We start from the raw sequence: 21,021 nt of genomic DNA, 5'->3' as shown, positions 1-21,021 counted from the left end.
TATTTGAAATTCTAATGAATACACTAATAATGGCCCTAATTAAATCCTAACAAAAAAGAAAATGGTTTAGTAAACAATCTCTAGGTAGACATAAGTCAAATAAAGTGTAACTTTAGTATTATACTAACATTAAACTTTTATTACTGACCTCTTTTTTGAAAACCAAAATATGGTCAACCTATTTCCTGTCCTTCTCAATTGAATACTATCAAAGGTAATGAACTCACATGACAGCACTTCACTTCTCTAGCCAGATGATGGATAGCGTAGCAGAAAAGTACAAAGCAGGTACAAGCATTGCTTGCAAGCTTGTTAGTTGATTTATACTGAAATTGTTTTGTAACTCAGCTCATTTCAATAGTTCTTTACACTGTGAACAGGCATGTGTGGACCAATCAAAGCTCGTGTCACTAATGTGGTTGGAAACCTGCCACAACAACCTGTCCATTCTAAATAATAAAAGAAGTGGGGGGTGGGGTGAGGAGGCTAGCAACTTTGAGGAACTATTTCCTGAATTTAACAAAAATCGTATTGGATTACAATCGCGTACTATCCCTTTAAGGTTAGGCATGTAGTTGTGATGGTTATGTCAATGACCGGTCTCAACAAAGATAGTGATACAAGGCTGTGTGTGTGTGTGTGTGTGTGTGTGTATGTGTTTTGTGATAGGCATCGTTACCTGGCCCTAATATGTTGCTGGTGCTCAGTTCTGATCCCACCAGCATGGGAACACAGACACACAGAAATGCTGAAACCTGTCAGCTCTTTTCTTTCTTTTCTTTCTTTTTAATTCTGGGTTTTCACTGTTTTGCACAGTTTCTCTTACACACAGATTTCACAGATCTTGTAAATGTCATATCCTTCACTGTTTAAAAAACCCTGACACAGGCAGGTCTGTTTGCCTTTGACAGGAGCGATGAACGTGAGGTCAAGGCAGCGTCAGGCAGTGTGTGTTGACTCCTGGTTGATGTTTAAACCAGAGTTTACATTACTGCACTGGGTGGTACGCAGTCCCCATACCTGCCATCACAACTCTCATCAGCGCAGGAACAATCTCACATACAGCAACTGATAAACACGGCTGGAAATAAACTGAAACCCCACTGATTGTACAGTCACATGGGGCTCTGGACAAATGACAGTTTGATTGAATTTCAAAGCAGAAATCATACCAGATGATATATCAAACAAGATACATTGTATTCTAGTGGATATTAAAACGTATGATTGAAAGCTTATAGATGAGTGTAATCCAGCTGAAAATCATTCTATATTTAAAATGCACTGGTTTTAGTAGCATTTGAATATCTTAAAGGAGACCTATTATACTGCATTTCCAGTCCTATATTGTAGTTCTGTGACTCCTGTAATCAGAAATGATCATGTCATGCTTCTATAAATGGAACACTGACAGGCTTCAACTCCTCATGCCAATTTGGACAGAGTAGTGGGAGAGGTACAAAAATTGGAAGTACATACATCAGGTGGCACGGGACATGACCATCACCAAGATGACTTTAAAGCAATACATTCATATGAAACAACTAGGAGATATAGCTGCAATGTTTAACTATCTAAGTGTAATTAAATGTTTGGAACTTGCATTTGAGATTGCGCGATGAAATGACATGATGTTCCCGACCCCCATGTGGCTCAACTTACCCCTCATATGGGGCAAATTGACTGAAACCTTTATTTTTGGAAAGACATATTTGGAAATCAGTTTATTTTAGATCTGAATTGATCATTCAGGGATGCACCACATCCTAAAATATATGTACATATTTTAGTTGGAGACATTACTGTCATGTCCTCAAGTAAACCTCAAGTAAAAACTGGCTCATGACCATATATGGTATACCGGGTCCGTCTGGATCCGTAGGTCCCGTTGGTAGAAAAAGCAGTGTGTTCAGAACAGGAGGAAGTCTTAGGTTTTTGCTCACAGGGATTTCTTTGAAATACTATAACCTCATTATCTGAAGCTTTGACCATGTTTAACATGAACATCCAACATTGTAACATAGTAAACATATGTAACATATGTCTCCTTTAATGTTTAGTGGGTCATAATTTGAGTAAAATAATTCTCACAATAAGGGGCTGGTTCACCTAAATTTACAACAAATATATTTTCTAATTTAAAGGGGCTATATGTAGTTTTTCAATGAAATTACTTATCAATAAAAATCACTTTTGACTGCATTTTTGTCAACAGGCTGTAACCTCACTTACAAATGGGGCTTGCCAGCTAACGCTGAGCAGTTGCTAACGTTCTTCGATACAAAATACTACAGTTGTATGGCTTTCCACATAACTTCACCAGCTAACGCGATCCATGTCCCTATCTTGTGTACCACCAAGATTATGTCAAAGTGTTTATTTAAGCCTCCAAAAAATGTTGTAACGGTACACAGCACATGTGGAGCGATTTGTTTGTACTAGCCTACAGCGATGCAAGGCAGGGGCAGCCAGCTACAGAACAGATCTGCAGCTGTTTGCTTTGTAATGTTCAATTTAAATTTTAGTTTTACCAATACTAAGGTACACAGCTTCTTCACCATCTAAGCCGCTGTAACTAACGTGACCCACATAATGTACAATAATGCAACATAATGGCGCTGGACAACGACACAGTAGAAAACCTATTCACTGCAATAATGTTACTTGATGCGGTCTAATGGTTAAAGTGCGAAGATAAAATGTGGCAACAATCTCATTTATAATAACTGTTTCGTTATCATCCAATGCATTTAGCTGTGCTGACATTGCTGAGCCGTAAGATAAACAAATAATAATGTTAGTTACCAAAAAGCAGGCAAGCTAACTCAGCCAAATGCAGTCAGTGTTACCGTTATCATGTAACGAGCATGGATTACTTCAACCTCAAAAAATATAACTGTAACGTTGCAGTGGGAGTTAACCTGAATTTCCAGCACTTTGTGTGAATCTGTCTCTGTACGTCTGAGTTTGCTCGCTCATGTGTTCGAGCATGCGTACAAGCACACACCTGGCTGCAATCTGAAAACCGCTGTGGCTGCTGAAAACTACATATTGCCCCTTTAATCAGTGGTGTCAAATCATGCAGATAATTACTCTTGATAACCCACAGACTTTGCTGTGAGCAGTTTAAACTGGAACTACTTTCGGCCAATATAATTCAAAAATCTTGAAACATCAGCCTAAAAAATTTAAACTCTGCATGGATAAATGCCTGTAGGTGAGAAAATTAAGCTTTAAAAGATGGAGAGGTAACTCAAGCCTGTAGGAGATTTATTTAATTAATTCTACAGGATTTAATTTTAGCATCACAAATCTGTTCCTTTCTATTAGCCTGATGGTGATGCATACAGTTCCAACTTGTTTGACCCTGCCTTGCCCATCTGGAAAACGAATGACTAAAATAGATGAGTGCACTTCCTCTGTGAGAGTGGTGATGTCAGGACAACGCCAGATTAACTATTCTGATGTTTGATGCCAGTTTTCCACTATGCTTATTTGTCTTTCATCGCTTGTTTTTCCAACAGATGATGCACAAACACTTCATCCAAATGTGTCCCATTCTACCTCTGACCATCCCTCCTCAACACAAATGACCGACCGTTCTGAGTGAGTCCTCAGGTGACATTTTTTATCATCCAAATTACACTTTTATTTTTGTGTCACTATTAATTGTTGTGCTCTGATAACTCCTATTCACCTGTGACTGAAACCCCCCCCCAAGAAATGCACTATTCACAGTACTCCTGTTTAAGTAATGTTCGCTAAAACTGTTTTATAAAATTACTAAACTTTTTTAAACAAGACTAACAGTCTACAGCCATGCTAGTAGCTCTGTGAGGCCATTCTTAGACACAGTGGTGCTATGAGCCAAATGTTAATAAAAACTTACTCACAGTGGCAATGCTAACATACTAGTGTTCAGGAGATATGATGTTTACTATGCTCACCATCTTAGTTTAGCATGTTAGCATGCTAACAATAGTTAATAACACTAAACACAAAGCACAGAGCAGAGGCTAATGGGAAAGGCATTGCTTTTGACCTGATGATGACGCTCAATGAAAAGTGCATCCTAAGAGGGACATGAATGTCTTACAACTTCATGGCAATCCAACTAATAGTTGTTGAGACATTTTGCACAAAACCACAAATATAAACCTCTTGTGGCTGTTGGAGGAAAAGTCACTTAAGATTTATCATCTGGGGAGCCTGACAGTCTGTAGAAAATGATGTGCCACATATCAGGTAGCTGTTGAGATATTTCACGGTATTTCAAGTGGAAATATGACCTGCTGGTGGCATTACTTCAAGAGCAGGAGGACAACCAACGTCTTGTGATTCGTCCTCTGGGGAACATAAATTTCTTAACAACATTTTGTGGCAATCCATTTGTGGTTGTTGTGATATTTCACTCTGGACCAAAGTGGTGGACTGATCAGCCACAGACCAGACAGACCACAGAGCACTGGCATGGCAAAAAATTATAAGATCATTTGACCACAGGCCACATAATACTGAGTCATTTTCAACCAAAGATTAGGCCGTATCGTATTCTAAGTGTGTCAATTTCATTCCTCTGTGGTTGTATAATGTAAAATTCCACAAATCAAATGTTTAAACATAACACTAATTAAAAGCTTATATAGAGATTTTTAAACCACTTAAAGGCAGTATTAATCTTACTCAAGTACAATAACAGCAGTCAAGTCATAACTACTGACTTGACAGCTTTGATACAACTCTTCAGATTATAAATGACATCAAAGAACCAGCTGCTAAAGTCTAATAAATCTAGTATAGGCTAACTACAGATCTTATTTACACAGATTGATAGAATCAGCTGGGGAACAGATGTTCTTTGTTTAGCTCTGAAACTTTTTGTTTGTGTCTATGTGTCTTTTCTGTCTCTGACGTCACCACCGCCCTTCTGTCAGTCTGGCTGAGCTGCTTTTCATAAAATATTGATCATCTCTCCGCCCTCCCTGCCGGCATTTAATTGACTGGCAGACAGGAACAGAGACGGAGAGATGATTGAAATGAAAGACCAAAACAATGCAGAAAGAACAGAACCGGCTCATCAAGTTCATAAACGTCAAGGACAGACTCCCTCCCTCTTCCTCTATAAATCACAGTCTCATTCCTCTTGTTTATCATCTGCTCTCACACTCTCTCACTGCAGTCTGGGCTCACTCTCTTGTTTTGATCTTGCTCCATCCATCTCTGCTTTCTGGGTAATGAGAGACTAATTCTGACAGGGCATTTTCAAACTAACACACTGGAACAACTCACTTCAAAGACAATTGTGTTGACTTATGTCATATGGGTGTGTGTGTGTATTTAAAGCTGCACTGGGCAGATTCTTTATGCAATAAATAGGCAGATTTGACCAACCTGAATTACAATGTGGTACTGCAGTAAAAGGACATCCCTGCTGTTTAACTAATTGAGATTTTGCTGTGCAATCAGGAGGTGACAAATCAAAACTCAAAAGAATAGTTCAGTATTTTGGAATTTATTGTCTTTCTGAGAGTGAGTTTGTTGTTTGTGTGTTAAGTCAAGAGCTGGACGCATGACATGTTATCCTAGCTTAGCATAAAGACAGGAAGCAACAGTTAGAATTCAACAAGTCCAACAGGAGTTTATGCAAGAGCATATAGTTTAGGAGAGTGCAAGACGAAGAGCAGCATATGATCATAGAAAGCAGCTAACTAGGATGCTATGGACTACAACAGGATGGAAACATCCCCTAGCCTACTTAGCTACAGCTGTGCTTTGAGCTAAATGCTAACATCAGTATGCTAAAAGACTCACAGTGACAATGCTAACATGCTGCTGTTTAGCAGGTTTAATGTTTACCACAATTGACCCTTCGCTAAACCACACCTGAATACGGGTGTGGTTTAACCACACTTTTCAGTGTCTGTGATTGGCCCGCTTACAACAAGGGGGCCAATCACAGCGCAGTATAGGACTCACTCTAACTGAGGTCCGACACTTTCATGGTTGCGCTCCATTGACTCCTATGCAAGATGAGTCGTTTTCTAGCTTTTTTCCCCCATGTACTTACAGTCGATGGTGTTTCCCTTAGGAATTCTGGTTCACCCCCAAAAACTACATCGACACGAAGCACTAATTTTTGCCTGTTTGGGTTCGTCACCTTATTCTTCAACATTTTGATCGCTAAATTTACTTAAATTACTTTAATTTATGCCAGATTCTGTGTTTTTGATCCTAAGCACCTTTTGTCATCAGAAAGAGTGTGTAATCATGTGGAGATGAATAAAATTTCAACAATTCAATAAGAAAACATTACAAATTTAATCAATATAATTGAATTTTATGTATCATGAAAATATAAAATGTTTAATTTCAAATACTAATTATTTATAGTACTGTTTATAATAAATGTAGGGTACTGCAACAGTAGGATGTTAAAACAGGCTATTATACTAATATTTATTAGGGGACAATTCACAATCAATGCATTGTTGCAGTAGATGTATTGTGAAATGTCCCCTATCAAATAGGTTCTTACTTTACAGCCTTCATATGCTTTAATGTAAATACTTTTTACTTTAACTAAATACTTAATATTTTAAATACTTTTTTGTCTTTATCTGACTCCGCCCACACAGCTACGAAATTTACAACGATCTTGTATCATGCATCTGCCAATGACTTCTGGGCAGCTGTGGCTCAGGAGGTAGAGCAGGTTGCCCGTTAATCAGAAGGTCGGCAGTTCAATCCTCCAGGCTGCACGTTGAAGTCTCCTTGGCCAAGATACTGAACCCTGAATCGCCCCTGGTGGCTGTTCTGTCTGCGCCAAAACACCAGCAGAGAGAAGAACAGCGTTGAGTGATGAAAGTTCAAAAAGAACAGGACTTTTGAGGTGACAAGCGAGAAGCAAATTCCCTGTGTGTGGAAAAACAGCTTGATCTCATGTGTCTGTTTTTTCGGGGGGAAATAAAGCCTAATTATATATATTTTTGTCATTCCTTTCATCAGAACAGTGGTGGGGGAAACACTGGAATTGAAAAACAGAGTGATAAATAACTGATTTGTTGATTGAATGTCGATTGATATTTTACTATCATTCATTATCCGCAATACCCAACTAACATTTACTGTTCACAGCAAGCCGTATTTGTCACTTCCACCTATTTACCAGAGCTACATTACCATTCATTTGGAGTTGTGTTTCTGGTGTCCCTAGAAATTACTAAAAACGTAGGAAGGACATTACACACATATTAGCTGGTGTAATCCAATCCAGAATGGAGTGCAGCACCTACATATCAATGTACTTTTTGGCCAACATGGCCTGTTTAATATAGCTGTAAATCAGGGACCTTCACAGTGTTTCTCACAATCAGAACTTAACTGGGGTATTCTGACCCAGTTTTGATGTTTACATGCATTGAATTATCAGTTGTCATTTAAAATCACATAAGAATAATTTCTTCAGTTCTGCTTTTATCTAATTACGGTAAATTTCTCTTTTCACTCTCATAACCCATCATATACTTTTGTAACCTTTTCTCGGTGTCCCGTCATGCCAGCAATTGAACGTATACACATTTGAAGTGATTCTTTTTGCTCTTATCAGTAGGTATATAGCTGCAGTCCTTGCCAGGATCGAAACTCAGACACTCTCAGGTTAGTTCACCATAGTGTTCATCTACTGTGGTGCAGGGATATCAGGTTCAGAGGGACTCTCCTCCACTTTCCCCTAGAATGAAAGAATGTGATTGTAGATTAGCTCAACAGGGAGGATGTTAGGAAACAGGAGGAAATCATTAACCTCCGGTTCTTATCCAGCTATGGATTTCAAACTCAGTGAATTCCTGTCACATACATTTTCCTTCTCTCTCATTCTGAAACGGTTATTCAGTTTTGCCAATTTACATGTTTGTACGAGCTGTCTTTCTTTCTTTTAGACTGCAACTTCCACATTTCATATGGCATACTCGGTATACATGCAGATTTACAGTGGTAGTTCATATTAGTGATAATAATGTGTGCAGAAGGGCTGAATGTTCATATTAGGATGTTATTTACAGTGCAAACTCGAAAACACACCTATGGAAGTACAAAAAGCCTGTACAAATTAATTAGCAACTAAATACCTAAATGTAAAACTTAACTACTATTTTATTTTGAAAGTCTTCTAGCCTGGGCTTAATTTGTCCTCCAAAATTGGGTTCTGGGTTCTATGTCACTATAAAAAATACTATACATGATTGATGATGATATGATATTGATATTATATGATATTATGTTCTTTTATGCTGCGTCTTGCCCAGGTCTCTCTTGCAAAAGAGATTTTAATCTCAATGACTCTCCTGGTTAAATAAAGGTTAAATAAAAAAAACAAGATAATAAATATATATACTTTACTGTAAGCCCCACAGCTAAGTGGGCGTTTGTGCTGTGAAATAAGTCTGGCTGAATTAGGGGGTGCATGTGTTGGCGCAGCGCTGTCCGTAGTACTGAAACGGAGCGGAGGTCGATTGACAGACAAAACACCTTAACTTAGTTGGGTTTCTTAGCCTGCTTGCATGTAGTGGCTGTAAATTGAACTGTTTCAGTTCTATTCGCCGATAAATGTAAATATATAAAGATTGATTTGTTTATTTCCTCAGTGTTCTGGGGCCTCCTGATTTACTAATAATGTATCTGTGAATTTTGAAATTCCTAGGTAATTTTGAGTGTTGAAATTTCCACCCCAAAATTGTGTGTGTGTGCGTGTCTGTGGGTGGGGTGGGGGGGTTCACAAGTTTAGAAGGAAAATTCCAGTCGCTCATCTCAACTTTTCTTCCTTAGATCATAACCTGTTAGGACAGAGGTCTAAATGACAAAAATTCAATTTAAGTAACTGATTTTGAGAAACTTAAAATAAAGATTTTGTTTTTTTAGGTTCTTTGACTACTGCCACAACTTGAAACACCTACTGGGGAAATTCATACATTTAGATAATAGATAGAATAAAATATTTCTTTGATGTAAATTATTTAAATTTCAACATAAAGTATTTAGCAGTGATTTTATTTAACAATTAGGTGTTCTTTTTGCTTATAAGACTCAATTCCTTATGCACTTATTTTGCTTCCATACAACACCAACAAACCCTCTAAATGTTTTAATTTAATATCAGAAAATGTTTAGAGATGTAGAAGTGCAGGGTAAAAACTATTTTCTGTCTAAGTCTCACAGTTCTGGAGTTTTTGTGTGTGAAATAACTGTGATAACTGTGCCAGGTGCTTTTGGGCACGAGGTGTTGATATCCATACCAAAAACATCCTTGACCTAACTTTCCACGTTTATTCACTGAAGTCTGTTAACGACTTTTTGAGACCTAAAGATGAGCATGCAAACAAATAAACGTGAACGGTAACAAAAACTTAACCTCTGCGTCAGAGGTAATGATATGCTGCATGCCTCATCTCCTTCAGCTCCCAGGATGTCCCAAACAGCAATTTACTGGTTTCTTCATGTGAAACATCACAAGGGCAAAACATTTCTCATGACGACAAATCCTCCTCGAAAAGACACATCATGTATACCCATGTTAATCTGTCTTCGTAAAACGCTACAAATGGGAAGGTCCGCTTCACGTGTCTGGTTAGCTTTTATAGTGTACAAATCCCCAACGCAGAATACCAATATTTTTAATGTGGAAAATGTGAGTAAAACATCTGAAAGTTAATATTTGACTTAAATGTGGTGTTTTGTTTTCAGTCACACTCACCTCAAAATAGATTTAGTTTCCTGTAAAGCCAGTTACAAAACATACACTTTTCCAGACAGTGTAACAAGTTTAAATCTCTAAGAAGTAGGTTAAAGCTTAATGTTTCTCATGCTAGTTTCTTAATCTGATGCACTGAAACTGTGCAGGCAAAGTGAACAGAGGTATGTGACCCTTCTGTCCACCCCCGCATTTGTGCAGTTTGTCTCTGATCCTGAACTACCGGGTCAAACCATTACAAGGTCAGAGGGTCCACTCTGTACATTCCACAGCTTTTAATAGGTCACTACCAGAATACTTCACTCTGAAAAAGAGACAGCAGGTGGATTTGATTGTTAGTTACAGGAGGAAGAAAGTTGTAGGAAGAGGGAGAAAGAGACCAAAATGTTCCCATAATCCTTTAGTGTTCACCTGCTTTTTCTTCCAACTTTTAATGTCACTGAGAAATGTATGAGGGTGTGAACGTTTCAACCCACACCCTTCATCCATCCACTGCATATCCAGTTAACTGTGTTTTCTTTTCTTGGCAAGACAGATTCATACCGGCACTAAATCAAGCTCCTCTGTCTCCTGTCAAAAACAGGGACACACTTGGATTTTCAGCTAATAAAGGACCAGAGGGAACAGTGTGAATACGGTGTTATAGTTTCTTCACCAGCAATGGCAATACTTTTTATCTTTTCAAAACTAGTGGCAACACTAACACATTAAGATGATGAAAACTAACACACAAGCATGTGACGGAAAAGTCCTCACACTTTAATAACAAAACACATCTCTGCTGTGAAGGTGTTCAGACAGAGCACAAAGTGAATTTTAGAGGCTGCATTCAAAGTCAGTTTATCTCAACACTTTATGAATCTCCTTCATTAAACATTCAGCAAAATGAGGAAAAAGGAGCCAGACTGCAGGAAATTAAGGTGGTCTGAGCTGTCACTCCACACAACAAGTCAGTCTGCTACATTGTGCATAGCTTGTTAACGGCTGTTTGGGAATAATTGCTGAGCTATAAGGGTTGCTGGTAGGCAGTTTTTGTTACCAGCCAGACTAGTTATTTCCCTGTTTCCAGTGTTTATGCTAAGCTAAACTAGATTAATATTTAGCATACAGACATGGGAGTGGTATTGATCTTCCCATCTAACTCTTGACAAGAAAGTGATTGTGTTTCCAAAATGTTGAACTATTCCTTTAAATATAGGTAACATTTAACCAACTAAATATTGTTAAATGAGGTTCAAAGTTTATTACTTGGAAGCAGCAGTTGAGAAAACAATCTGACCACAAGCTCCATTTAGTGGCTGTTCTTGAGCTTTTGATCAAATCCCATGATCTTCATCAGCTGATGGAGTTCACCCTGTTGTTACGGACTGCAGATGTTCAAATTTCCATTCGGCTTCCAAAACCACAGTAACTGTAAGTAGATATCCTGTATGAGTAAGGACAGTTTTTTAAATCAGTCACAGAAAGTGTTCACTTAACATGAACACGACATTATAGACAAGAAGCTCTTCAAGTGCTCAGAAAAATTCCTCCTTTGATGTCAGTTAAGGAATGTTGTCCTTGTTATAAGAAACCGACATTGACTGCTTGTCACATTGGAGGCGTGAACGAGTATCACCAATTCAGACGGTGCAGCCAACTATCCACCCAGAACTCCTCTGTAATGTTTTGTAGTGCTACAACATCATCCGACTACTTCTGTCCCTGCTTCCAGGAGAGGACAGAAACAGAGATCATTGGTGACATTTGAAATTCAACAGCATGAATCTTTTTCACTCAATTAAAATGTATTAAACACAACAAAAGAGACTCTGAGAACTGCCAACACTATCCAGCTGGGAATGATTTGATATAAGAAGTTCCAACCTCGACTCAAGATAATTACATGCTACGACTGCGGTTTTGGAAGCCCAATGAAAAACTGACTCATTATACCAAATCACTCACACACACACACACACACACACACACACACACACACACACACGGCTATCACCACACTCACCCTGCAGCTCAGGACAGGCATCCTCTTAAATAAACAAGTCACCATTAAAAAGAATATCAATACTTTATTAGTGCCAAATATGTAAGACAATAAAAACAGAGTCATGGTTAAGCATTTATGGGTCAACTGGAAAAACAAACAGCACCAGCGCCGTACAAAAGACGGTCAAAAAAGGTCTTGGCTACATGCACGTGTGCACACACCAATGCAATATATTGAAAACATAAGCAGTATCAAGATTTACTCTCTCTTTACTCTTTACTGGAACTCTCTGTTCACTTGGCTTAGTAGTCATGTAGAAATCTGGTTTTACAGTACTAAATAACAAGCAGCAACTTCAGATGATCTGCATGCAACATGACATTTGCAGCAACTTGATCGGGTCTTTATTTAACTCATTAACTCATCTGGGTCCTAGACTGATTTACATAACTACTGTGGTTTCCTCTTTAATGTAAACATTTAGTGCATTTTATCACTTCACTTGTTCCATCGTGTTCCTCTCCCTTCTTTAGAGTCAGATCAGCTTGGACTCTCTGGGATTCCTGAATGGGATGCTGGTCTGATGTCTGGAAGACAACTCCCTGAAAGAGAAAGACAGGGAGGAGGGCAAATAAATGACTTCAGAGAAGAAATACAGGAAAATATAATTGGATATAGATTGATTTAATCTATTTTGATTCTTCTTAGAAACAGCAATTTTACAAACCCTTCACATTATTTGAGTAAAAAGAAGGGAACAACAACTTTATTTTCATCAGAAAAATGAGGAGGTTGTGTTTCCTTTTGGTTAAACGTTCAAATAAAGAAAAGTTGTTTATTATGTAATGCCATCGGTGATTGTTTGCTTTTTTTACTGGCGTTTACTTGAGTTGGACATATTAACATAAGCAGATAGCAGAGCATTTTGAGTATGACTGTGCAAATCAAAAACACAATGTGGCAATGTGGATGGGAACGCAGAAGGTCCATGCTTCACTTTCAGGACTCTATAAGCAGAATCAAAGAATGGCTCTTAATGAATCCCTGGATTAAAATATTTTGCAGTTGGTTCTTGATGCCATGGCTCTAGACAAAGCAGTACAATAATAAAGAAACAAATAATAGTAAAGCAACTGATGCTGTATGTTCTATACTTTGACTGCTACACTCAGCTGTAGATGTTTGTGTGATTTGATTGACTTCACTTTATTGCATATTTAAAGCTGGGTAGGCAATTTGTTTCAGAAGCATTTTTGGTTGAAAGTCACTAGATAATAACATATTTATTTGTAATTTCCTATTTTAAACCACTGGAGAAGTCCCTGTGCTCATGAAGTTATTGGTTATGTTTTTTTTTGTATTTGTTTTTATAACATAGTTCCTTGGACACTGGACCAACATTCACATTCTGCAAAATGTTTGTACCAATAAACCACAAACATTTGGGAACACACCCAAGTTATCCAGTCAATTTTTAATCTGTAGGAAAACAGCAATGTGAAAACACACACACACACACACACTACTCGTAACGCTTTCCTCGCGTTAGTTTTTATCACTAGACAACTGCTGACTGTTCACACAACGCGATAAGCACATAAACACAACCTGCGAATACTAAAGGTATATGAACCAAAGTAAACATGTTGCTGTGATTTAATTGCAGTAAATGGATCAAACTGATGCTGAAATAACAATATGATGCTGATTTGTTAGACATGTTAATTCATGCTTTGTCAGGTCTGTAGGCAAGACTACATGACAACAACTTTTTAAATGTTTGTTTTCTGAATGGAGCTTATTTGGGCATATGTTTTGACAAAGATTTTATCATAATGTTTTTGAATGTTTCACCTCAGATTTGTGAAGTGATCTACAAGTGTTGACCATAAAGAAGAGTTTAAACCACAATTAACCATCAGGGCTGGTTTTTATCAAGCTTCTCAAAGTGCCATTTTAGTCTTAAGTGCTGAGAATTCATGAAATTTACTCCTACTTTTAAACTTAAGATAATAAGACGGGGTCGGACAGCCGAGGCATAAACTTTGTCAGCGAGTTGGTGAGGGACGTCATCTCACCACTGACTTTACGCAGTAATGCGTTTTCAGCTACACTGAAGGTTGTGATGACGCTTCATTTATTTGCCACAGGGCAAACGTGGAAATGCTGATGATTTTGGCTATCACAACCATCAAAAAGCAGAATTATTATGGAAACAATCTTAGCTCTTACAGCTCCACACACTGTCACACTTTTCATCGACTTCCCAACAACACCCCCTAAATTTGAAAGAAATAAACACAGTTCATAAAGCCAGCAATACAGGAGCACATTTAAAGATAAACTTTTTTTATCTTTCATTTATTAATGTGTAGGCCTATATAGTAGAATAGTGTAGAATATTCTTAAAGAAGGAAATCTCTTCAGTGATTGGTCCTTGGCAACATCGTCATCCAAAATCCTGTTTGCAGCACAGCACAGTGTCATGAATCAGCACTAAGACTGACGCTTAAGATTTAGTCCTACACTTCACTCAAATTAGGACTACGATGCTTGATAACTAACTTTTAAGCACAGCTTTGAGCCAGGAAGTTTTTTACTCTTAAGTCAATTCTTAGCAGTGTTCTTATGAGTAATTCTGAGAAGCTTGATAAAAACGGGCCCAGGTTTCTTCAACTTTCACTCAGGAACAAAAATCAGCCTTTAAACTGGAAAGAAATAACGATTTGATACTTATTGTGATAATTATCGATATCAAAAGATATGAAACTTTTTATTGTGATACAATTTTAGCCATATCGTCCAGCCCTAGGGCTATGCTCATCAGCTAGTTCAACTTTCTCGCTTTCTTTTCTCCGTTGAATGTACAGTTTTAGTCCAACAGAGCTCTGGTTGCCAACCGACGCGAATAACGACAGTGGTATCGGATGTGTACAGAAGCTCGTTGCTGAGAAGCTCGAGTGAAGATAAATCAACGTTGTAATCCCAAAAACTAAAGTAAAAAGCTAATTTAATAAAAGCAGTTTACTCCAAGTTCCTCCTGTGAGCAAATGGCGTAGTTGTCAGAGCATAATCCAGACAGACTAAGGGTGTTTATTTGTCCAAAAGCTACAGCAATGCTCCTTCTCCTACACTTCCCTGTACTTCAGCAGCTCTCCGTCGGCCAGCGGCATGCCACTCCCCCGCTCTGCCTGGTCCTCTCCAAACAACACTCTGAAGCTGTCCGTGACGACAAACTCACTGCTGCTTTCGCAACATAGTGTAAAGCGAATTTCTCGCTCAAGTTGAAAATGTTTAACTAGAGTGACGCAACAAACGCATCCTCCGCACCGCCCGGAGCAAATTTGCATCTTTGCATTGACTTTGTAAGTAATCGGGCCGCCCAAAACACTGGAAACGCTTTCAGCTTAAGGCAGAATCGGCCACAATTGTTATTCCTGGATGTGAGTCAAACGCTTGATAATTATCTAAAACATCTACTCGTAGTGAAGCAAGTTTATGTGTGCGCTTGTGGACCCCTGAATCAGGTCATTTCACCATGAAGCAAAAATTGTCCATAACATTACATATGACAGCTTTTTTTTGGACTCACAGTGAACTCATCTTTATTGTCAGAGCAGCTTTACTCTGCTCCATCAACCACTTATAGCTCAGCGTGCGTCAACTCCACATGACATAAACACCACTTCTGTTTCTTGGATTAAAATGTCTGACTGTGACGTGAGGGAGCACATGTGCCTGAAAGAGAGATACGAGTGTGTCTGTGGAAGTATGTTCCTTTTTGAGTGTGTGTGTTTCATTGTGTGTTTGAGTCAGTGCGAGTGTGCAGCGATTACCCTGAGCAGGTTAGCTACGGTGGCTTTAGCTGCATGTGGTTGGAGACAGACCCAACTTGATAGTAAACAGCCATTCACTGTAGCCAGCCTTCAGTCTGGCCTTCCTACAATGCAAGTCTATGTAGATAATTCAATGGAAGAATTGACACTATGCTAATGGTGCTCCTTGACACCAGCCCCACGCCATACAAGCGGATTGCCAAGTCAGTCATTGCCACCAAGCAGCAGAAGCCTATGGAGGAACCAGCGAGGTGGGCCCCACACTATTCAGTCCACAGCCTTTAAATGAACTTGAATAATCACATTTTCACCCAATCACCCAAAGAAAGTCTAGGGAGAAATGAAGCTGCACGTATTCTCAAAGTGAAAACCAACACAGACCAGTTGGAGAATAACACACCCCCTGCCACCCACACACAAGCACGACTAAACAAGAGAAAGCAAAAGACACCTTTGTAGCCACCACACAGAAATGCTCTCACATAATCACTGGAGCACAACCTGCATGCGTGATGATCTGTTTAGTGTGTGTACACTTAGCGTGATGCAGGTGCAGTTTTCTCCAGTTAAGGGGGAGGGAGATAGAAACATCCCTCCTGGCAACATCTACCTTCAGTCTCTATACAGCCCCTTCACTCCTGCGATCACATCCATCACTCATGTTACGAAAAAGGTGCTTAACTGAAAAACCATACTAGTGTGCACGCATGAGAAGATCGATACTACTCTCATGCCTATGACAAATATGGAGCTGAGAGACGCTTAGCTTAGCATAAAGAATGGAAGCGGGGGGAAACAGCTAGTCTGGCTCTGTACACAGTAAAACAATAGGTAACTGCACCTTACTGTGAGTAGTAGTAGTAGAAGTAGTTACAGCACATAACTCCCTGTAAAACTAAATTGTTCTTAGCCATGCAAGTGGCATGGCTCTAGGGATGCTGTGTCGGTCTGCCTGCTGGTTGGTCAATCTGTCCAACACTTTGGTACAGAGTGAAATATCTTGGTACAGGTTGAAATGAGATTCATCGATAGGATAAATCCTACTATTGCATGGATTGTGATGTAATTTTGTACAGATATCTATGGTGACCAGAGGACGGACTCTGGTGACTTTGGAGATCCCCCGACTTTTCTAGTAGCACCACCAGCAGGTCAAAGTTTTCTCTTGTACTGTGAAATATCTCAAAATCTACCAGATGCATTGGCACAAAAATTTGTACAGACATTCATGATCCCCAGAGGATGAATCCTAACAACGTTTGAGTGGTTTTGAGTGAGGTATGATTCTTGCTTTGGGTACCAGAGGTCCTGGGGTTCAGATCCCAGATGAGCTCTCATGTTGTCCCATACTGACTCAGAGTCAGGGAGAACAAAGGGAATCACACATGAATAAAGTTTAAACTTAAAGTTAAATAAGATTAAATTCATTGTAAACTTAAGCTAAAATAAAACGCTCAGACAACATAAAACCTTGACCAAAACTGGCTGGTGGAGGCATGCGAGTCCTTCCTACTTTGCCCATTGATGCCTTAGCCAGAAAGCCACATCAAACACACAAGAAGGAAGTTCAGGATTTACTATTTCGATTGCACATCTGCATTTACAGTATGCAAAAGATACAGAGAGGTGCGACCTTCTTGTTTACAAAAAGCATTCATGCATTCATTCAAAATGTCAGCCTTAGGATCCTGCCCACTAATGATCATAAACCAGAGATATGGTTCAACTTTAGATCTGCTGAGGTGAGAGTCATAATTAATATCTACAATCCATCTGTTAAAAACATCCCCCATCCTGCAGACCGTAAGAAAACAATGCAGATAAAATGCATTTGTATCAGAGGATGTTGGCTTAAAAGCGAGCACAATGAGCTCTCCTGACGTGTCGAGGCCTGACAGATTGATGTATGATTCCATCTGGCCCCATATTTGTCACTGATGTAGAGCGCACAGGAGTTTGCTCCCCGGTCATAAGGATGGACAATGGAACTGCTAAAACATTTAAACTGGGTGTCAAGTTGAGGCCAAGCTACAGTGGGGTGGAAATCATTTAGACAAGATGGCTGAGTAACATAGTCAGGTGAACGGGGTTCTTCTCTACTGTGTGCCTGGTACAGTAATGGGACAGTGTTAGCCAGGTAACATCAGTCAGCTGAAGTGATCTCAGGTTGCTTCTGTTTCTTAGAGGCTGTGTGAGAGTGCACACACACACACACACACACACACACACTCAATCAGGGCATATAAGAGCGAATGGTTACACACACAAAAGATGTATGTACAGCATACGCATTACATATATGAATACACGTGTAGATATACAGACAGGTGTGGGCAGTACACATGTGAACAAGGAGAGTGATTATTACCTCTCTGCAGCAGAAATTCCGCATGCATAATTAAAATTACATTGTAAGGAGAAGAAGAAAGCTGAAGAGACATAATGTGCTGCACCAGTAAAACTATTTCCTTTGCAGTGATTCAGCAAGTCATACAGACTGGGCTCAGTTACTCAGCTCTTTTGTGCCTAACAAAATTCTTGCACAGAGATGCACAAGTGACACCTGACACCAGGGGCCAATTCACTTCTGAGGAACAGTGTGTAACTGCGGTATGGCACTATCCATAATGCTTAGTGCAGACGACACGACTGTCAACATCGGCATGTTTACTGTGCTGTTCAGACTACACGACTTGCTGTCTTTTAACAGGAGTCTTGAAGTCGAGGTGGTGTTCGGAAAAGCTCGGCAACTTGCAAATTGAGCTTAAAATTGTTTAGTGTAAACAAGCCAAATTGATTAGACCACAGCTAACTATTATTTTCATCATTGATTAATCAGCTGAATCTTTTACTTTATCAGTGGAGTAATTGTTTGGTCTAATAAAATTTACAGAGATGGTGAAAAATCCCTGTATCAAGTTAATAAAGCCCAAAGTCTTAGTTTACAATGATGAAATTAAACATAATTTTATCACCATATATTGTTTTTATTATCATTTTATAATTCATTGGAGTGTTTGAATTGTTTCCCCCAGAGAAGTACTGTATAAACATCTAAACCTTTAATGACAAGACTCTGTAATTTTCTATCCTAATACTTAACTACAAATAGCAACGCTCAAGACTGTGCTTTACTTATGAAATTACCTTTTGCAGTCATACTGTATATGAATATATACCGTGACTTTAATATACCGTAAAACTTTGAATAATAGCCCGGGCTTTTATTTGCTAAAAATCACTGAATTGACCCTGCCTGTATTTGGGACAGGCGTCCATCTGGGACAGGCCTTTAATTCTTTTTGCACAAAACTGAAACTACTATGAAACAGATTATTTATTTCAAACAGAATAATACTTATGTAAAAATGATCAAATACACTTCATTTGATCTAGCTCCGACAGACTGCTCATGGCTTTCATTTTGAAGGCAGCAACCTCACGAAAACAACAACAACACGCTGCAGGATGTGAAAAGTTAGCAGACAGAGAGCGATGGACTTCACGTGACAGGTTTCACAACTTGGATTCATTTTTCTGAAAAGCTGTTTTGATTCTTTTGATGGGTGGACCGACTAAAGGGATATATTAAATAATCAAGATTTAACGAGCGCTTCAAAGTTAACATGAGTCAGCACTTTTCCTCTCTTGTAGCCATGCAGGTTACACTGGTAAATCTAGAAGAATCACACTTTGGGTCTTGTTGTTTCTGTTAAATGAACTATTGGTATTGTGGAGAATCTAAACGAATTAATGATGTTCAGCATGTCCATATTGATCATACGTTTCAACATTAATATTTGTATTAACAAACAAACAGCTTAGAAGCAGCTAAAGCGGGAGACCCCGTGGGGTTTAAGAGGTTTTATACATCCAAAGAACTTCTATAAAAACCAGACCACGTGTTTAATTAAGTCAGACGTTTATTTGTCAAAATGTGTTCCCACACCAGGCCAGTAAAGGAGGTAGGCGGCTATTTGGGACTCGGCTATTAACTGAAGTTTTACGGTAGATGAAATTGGAAGCTAACTTTACCTCAGCTACTGTCAAACATGTGTCACAACAAATGACTGAAGAGAAAATGACCCAAGGTGAGAGCTGAACTCAAACATCCTCTGTCAGAGGGAAAAAGGCGGGACTGCTGCTAACTCATTACGTGAAATGCAGTGGGGGGGGGTGGGGTTAACATATCTGGCTCTCCTTTGATGGTACTTTAATTTAGAAAGAGAACACACTGAGGCTGTAAGTTCACAGCTTTGCTACCTGGCCTGTGTTCTTTTTGTTTAACCTGGATATGTTCATCTGACAACTCAGTGACAAGCTCTGCCTTTCACATATAGAGACAATAGACTAGTCATTCACCACCAACCTTTACAACCCCATCTCCCTCATCCTGTTCCCAGCAGGTGTTCCCAGTAAGACACAGCAGATATCAGATAAAATCTTAGATACGGGCTCGAGGAAGTGCTGGAAGTTACTAAAGACTTTAAGCATGACAGTTCATTTAAAGCAAGTGAATGTAGATCAGGGTAGGAACAGAGTGAGTGGATATCTGTAACTGCTTCCACTGTTCCCTTAACAGGATCTCTGTGATTGTATTTCAAATGAACATTTACTACATTTCCGACGTTACAACCCTAGGCCTGTAGATAAAATCTTATTAATCATGTTTGTAATAAGAAACAGGCAAGTTCACTTGTACCTTTCCCACTGCTGCCACAGGGCAGCTTTATGTCAGATTCTTACATAAACTCAAGGAGATGGGGGCATTATAAGCACATTCACGTCTGTCTCTTCCCACTTCCTCCTGAACTGCATGAACTCCAGACGTTTGAGGGGAATATCTGTATACATCTGTGTACAATCATTTAGAATTTCTCAAACCAGTTCAGTTTTGCTTGTCACATATACAATCACATCTCTTTCTCACTGGATGTTTCATTGATTGTGTTTGAAATTCTGTGTTTGAGGCTCTTTCCTTTGTCAGATTGCTATTAGTGCCAACTTATTGTCCCTTTATTTCTTTCAAATAGCCTGGCTGTTGATACAAACACAAAACAATCAAATAAGAAACAGCCATAAAGCCATGCTAGCAGCACTGTGAAGCTGCACAGTGGTGCTTTGTGATAACGCTAACATCATCAGCAGGTAAAATGTTTACTATGTTCTACATCTTGTTTTAGGATGTGAGCAAACCTAGATCTACGACCAGTATGATCACATATCCAAATTTGCAAAGTGGGAAGAGGACTCATCCTTCCAGTCTGTTTTTGTTTTATTCTGCCAATCGACATATTCAGGTGATACCATCGAAAGTGACATGTTTCAAGTGTTTCCACAGATATACCAGACTCCAGTTGAACAGTATCGGCATACAGTTACACTAATTGTTGCCCAAATTTACACTTTTACTCAAAGAGAAACCATAACTAATGCTCCCACACACCAAATCT

General features: G+C 39.0%; 1 protein-coding gene across 2 annotated transcripts in view; it reads right to left on the bottom strand.

Moving 5' to 3' along the window:
- Positions 1–11,794: 11,794 nt before the first annotated feature.
- LOC119894199 (carabin-like) overlaps positions 11,795–21,021 on the bottom strand; it is an 80,255-nt gene continuing 71,028 nt past the window's right edge. For both annotated transcript variants that reach the window (XM_038706794.1, XM_038706795.1), the window contains one exon: positions 11,795–12,334. In XM_038706794.1, the coding sequence (XP_038562722.1) occupies positions 12,273–12,334 (62 nt within the window). In that variant the 3' untranslated portion in view covers positions 11,795–12,272. The remainder of the gene's footprint in view (positions 12,335–21,021) is intronic.

This window comes from Micropterus salmoides, unplaced genomic scaffold (assembly GCF_014851395.1).
Source record: "Micropterus salmoides isolate LMB-PRFRI ecotype aquatic unplaced genomic scaffold, ASM1485139v1 Ms_hic_scaffold_8, whole genome shotgun sequence".
Taxonomy (NCBI): domain Eukaryota; kingdom Metazoa; phylum Chordata; class Actinopteri; order Centrarchiformes; family Centrarchidae; genus Micropterus; species Micropterus salmoides.
The sequence above is the reverse complement of the archived record's forward strand: the minus strand, read 5'-3'. Positions and strand labels throughout refer to the sequence as shown.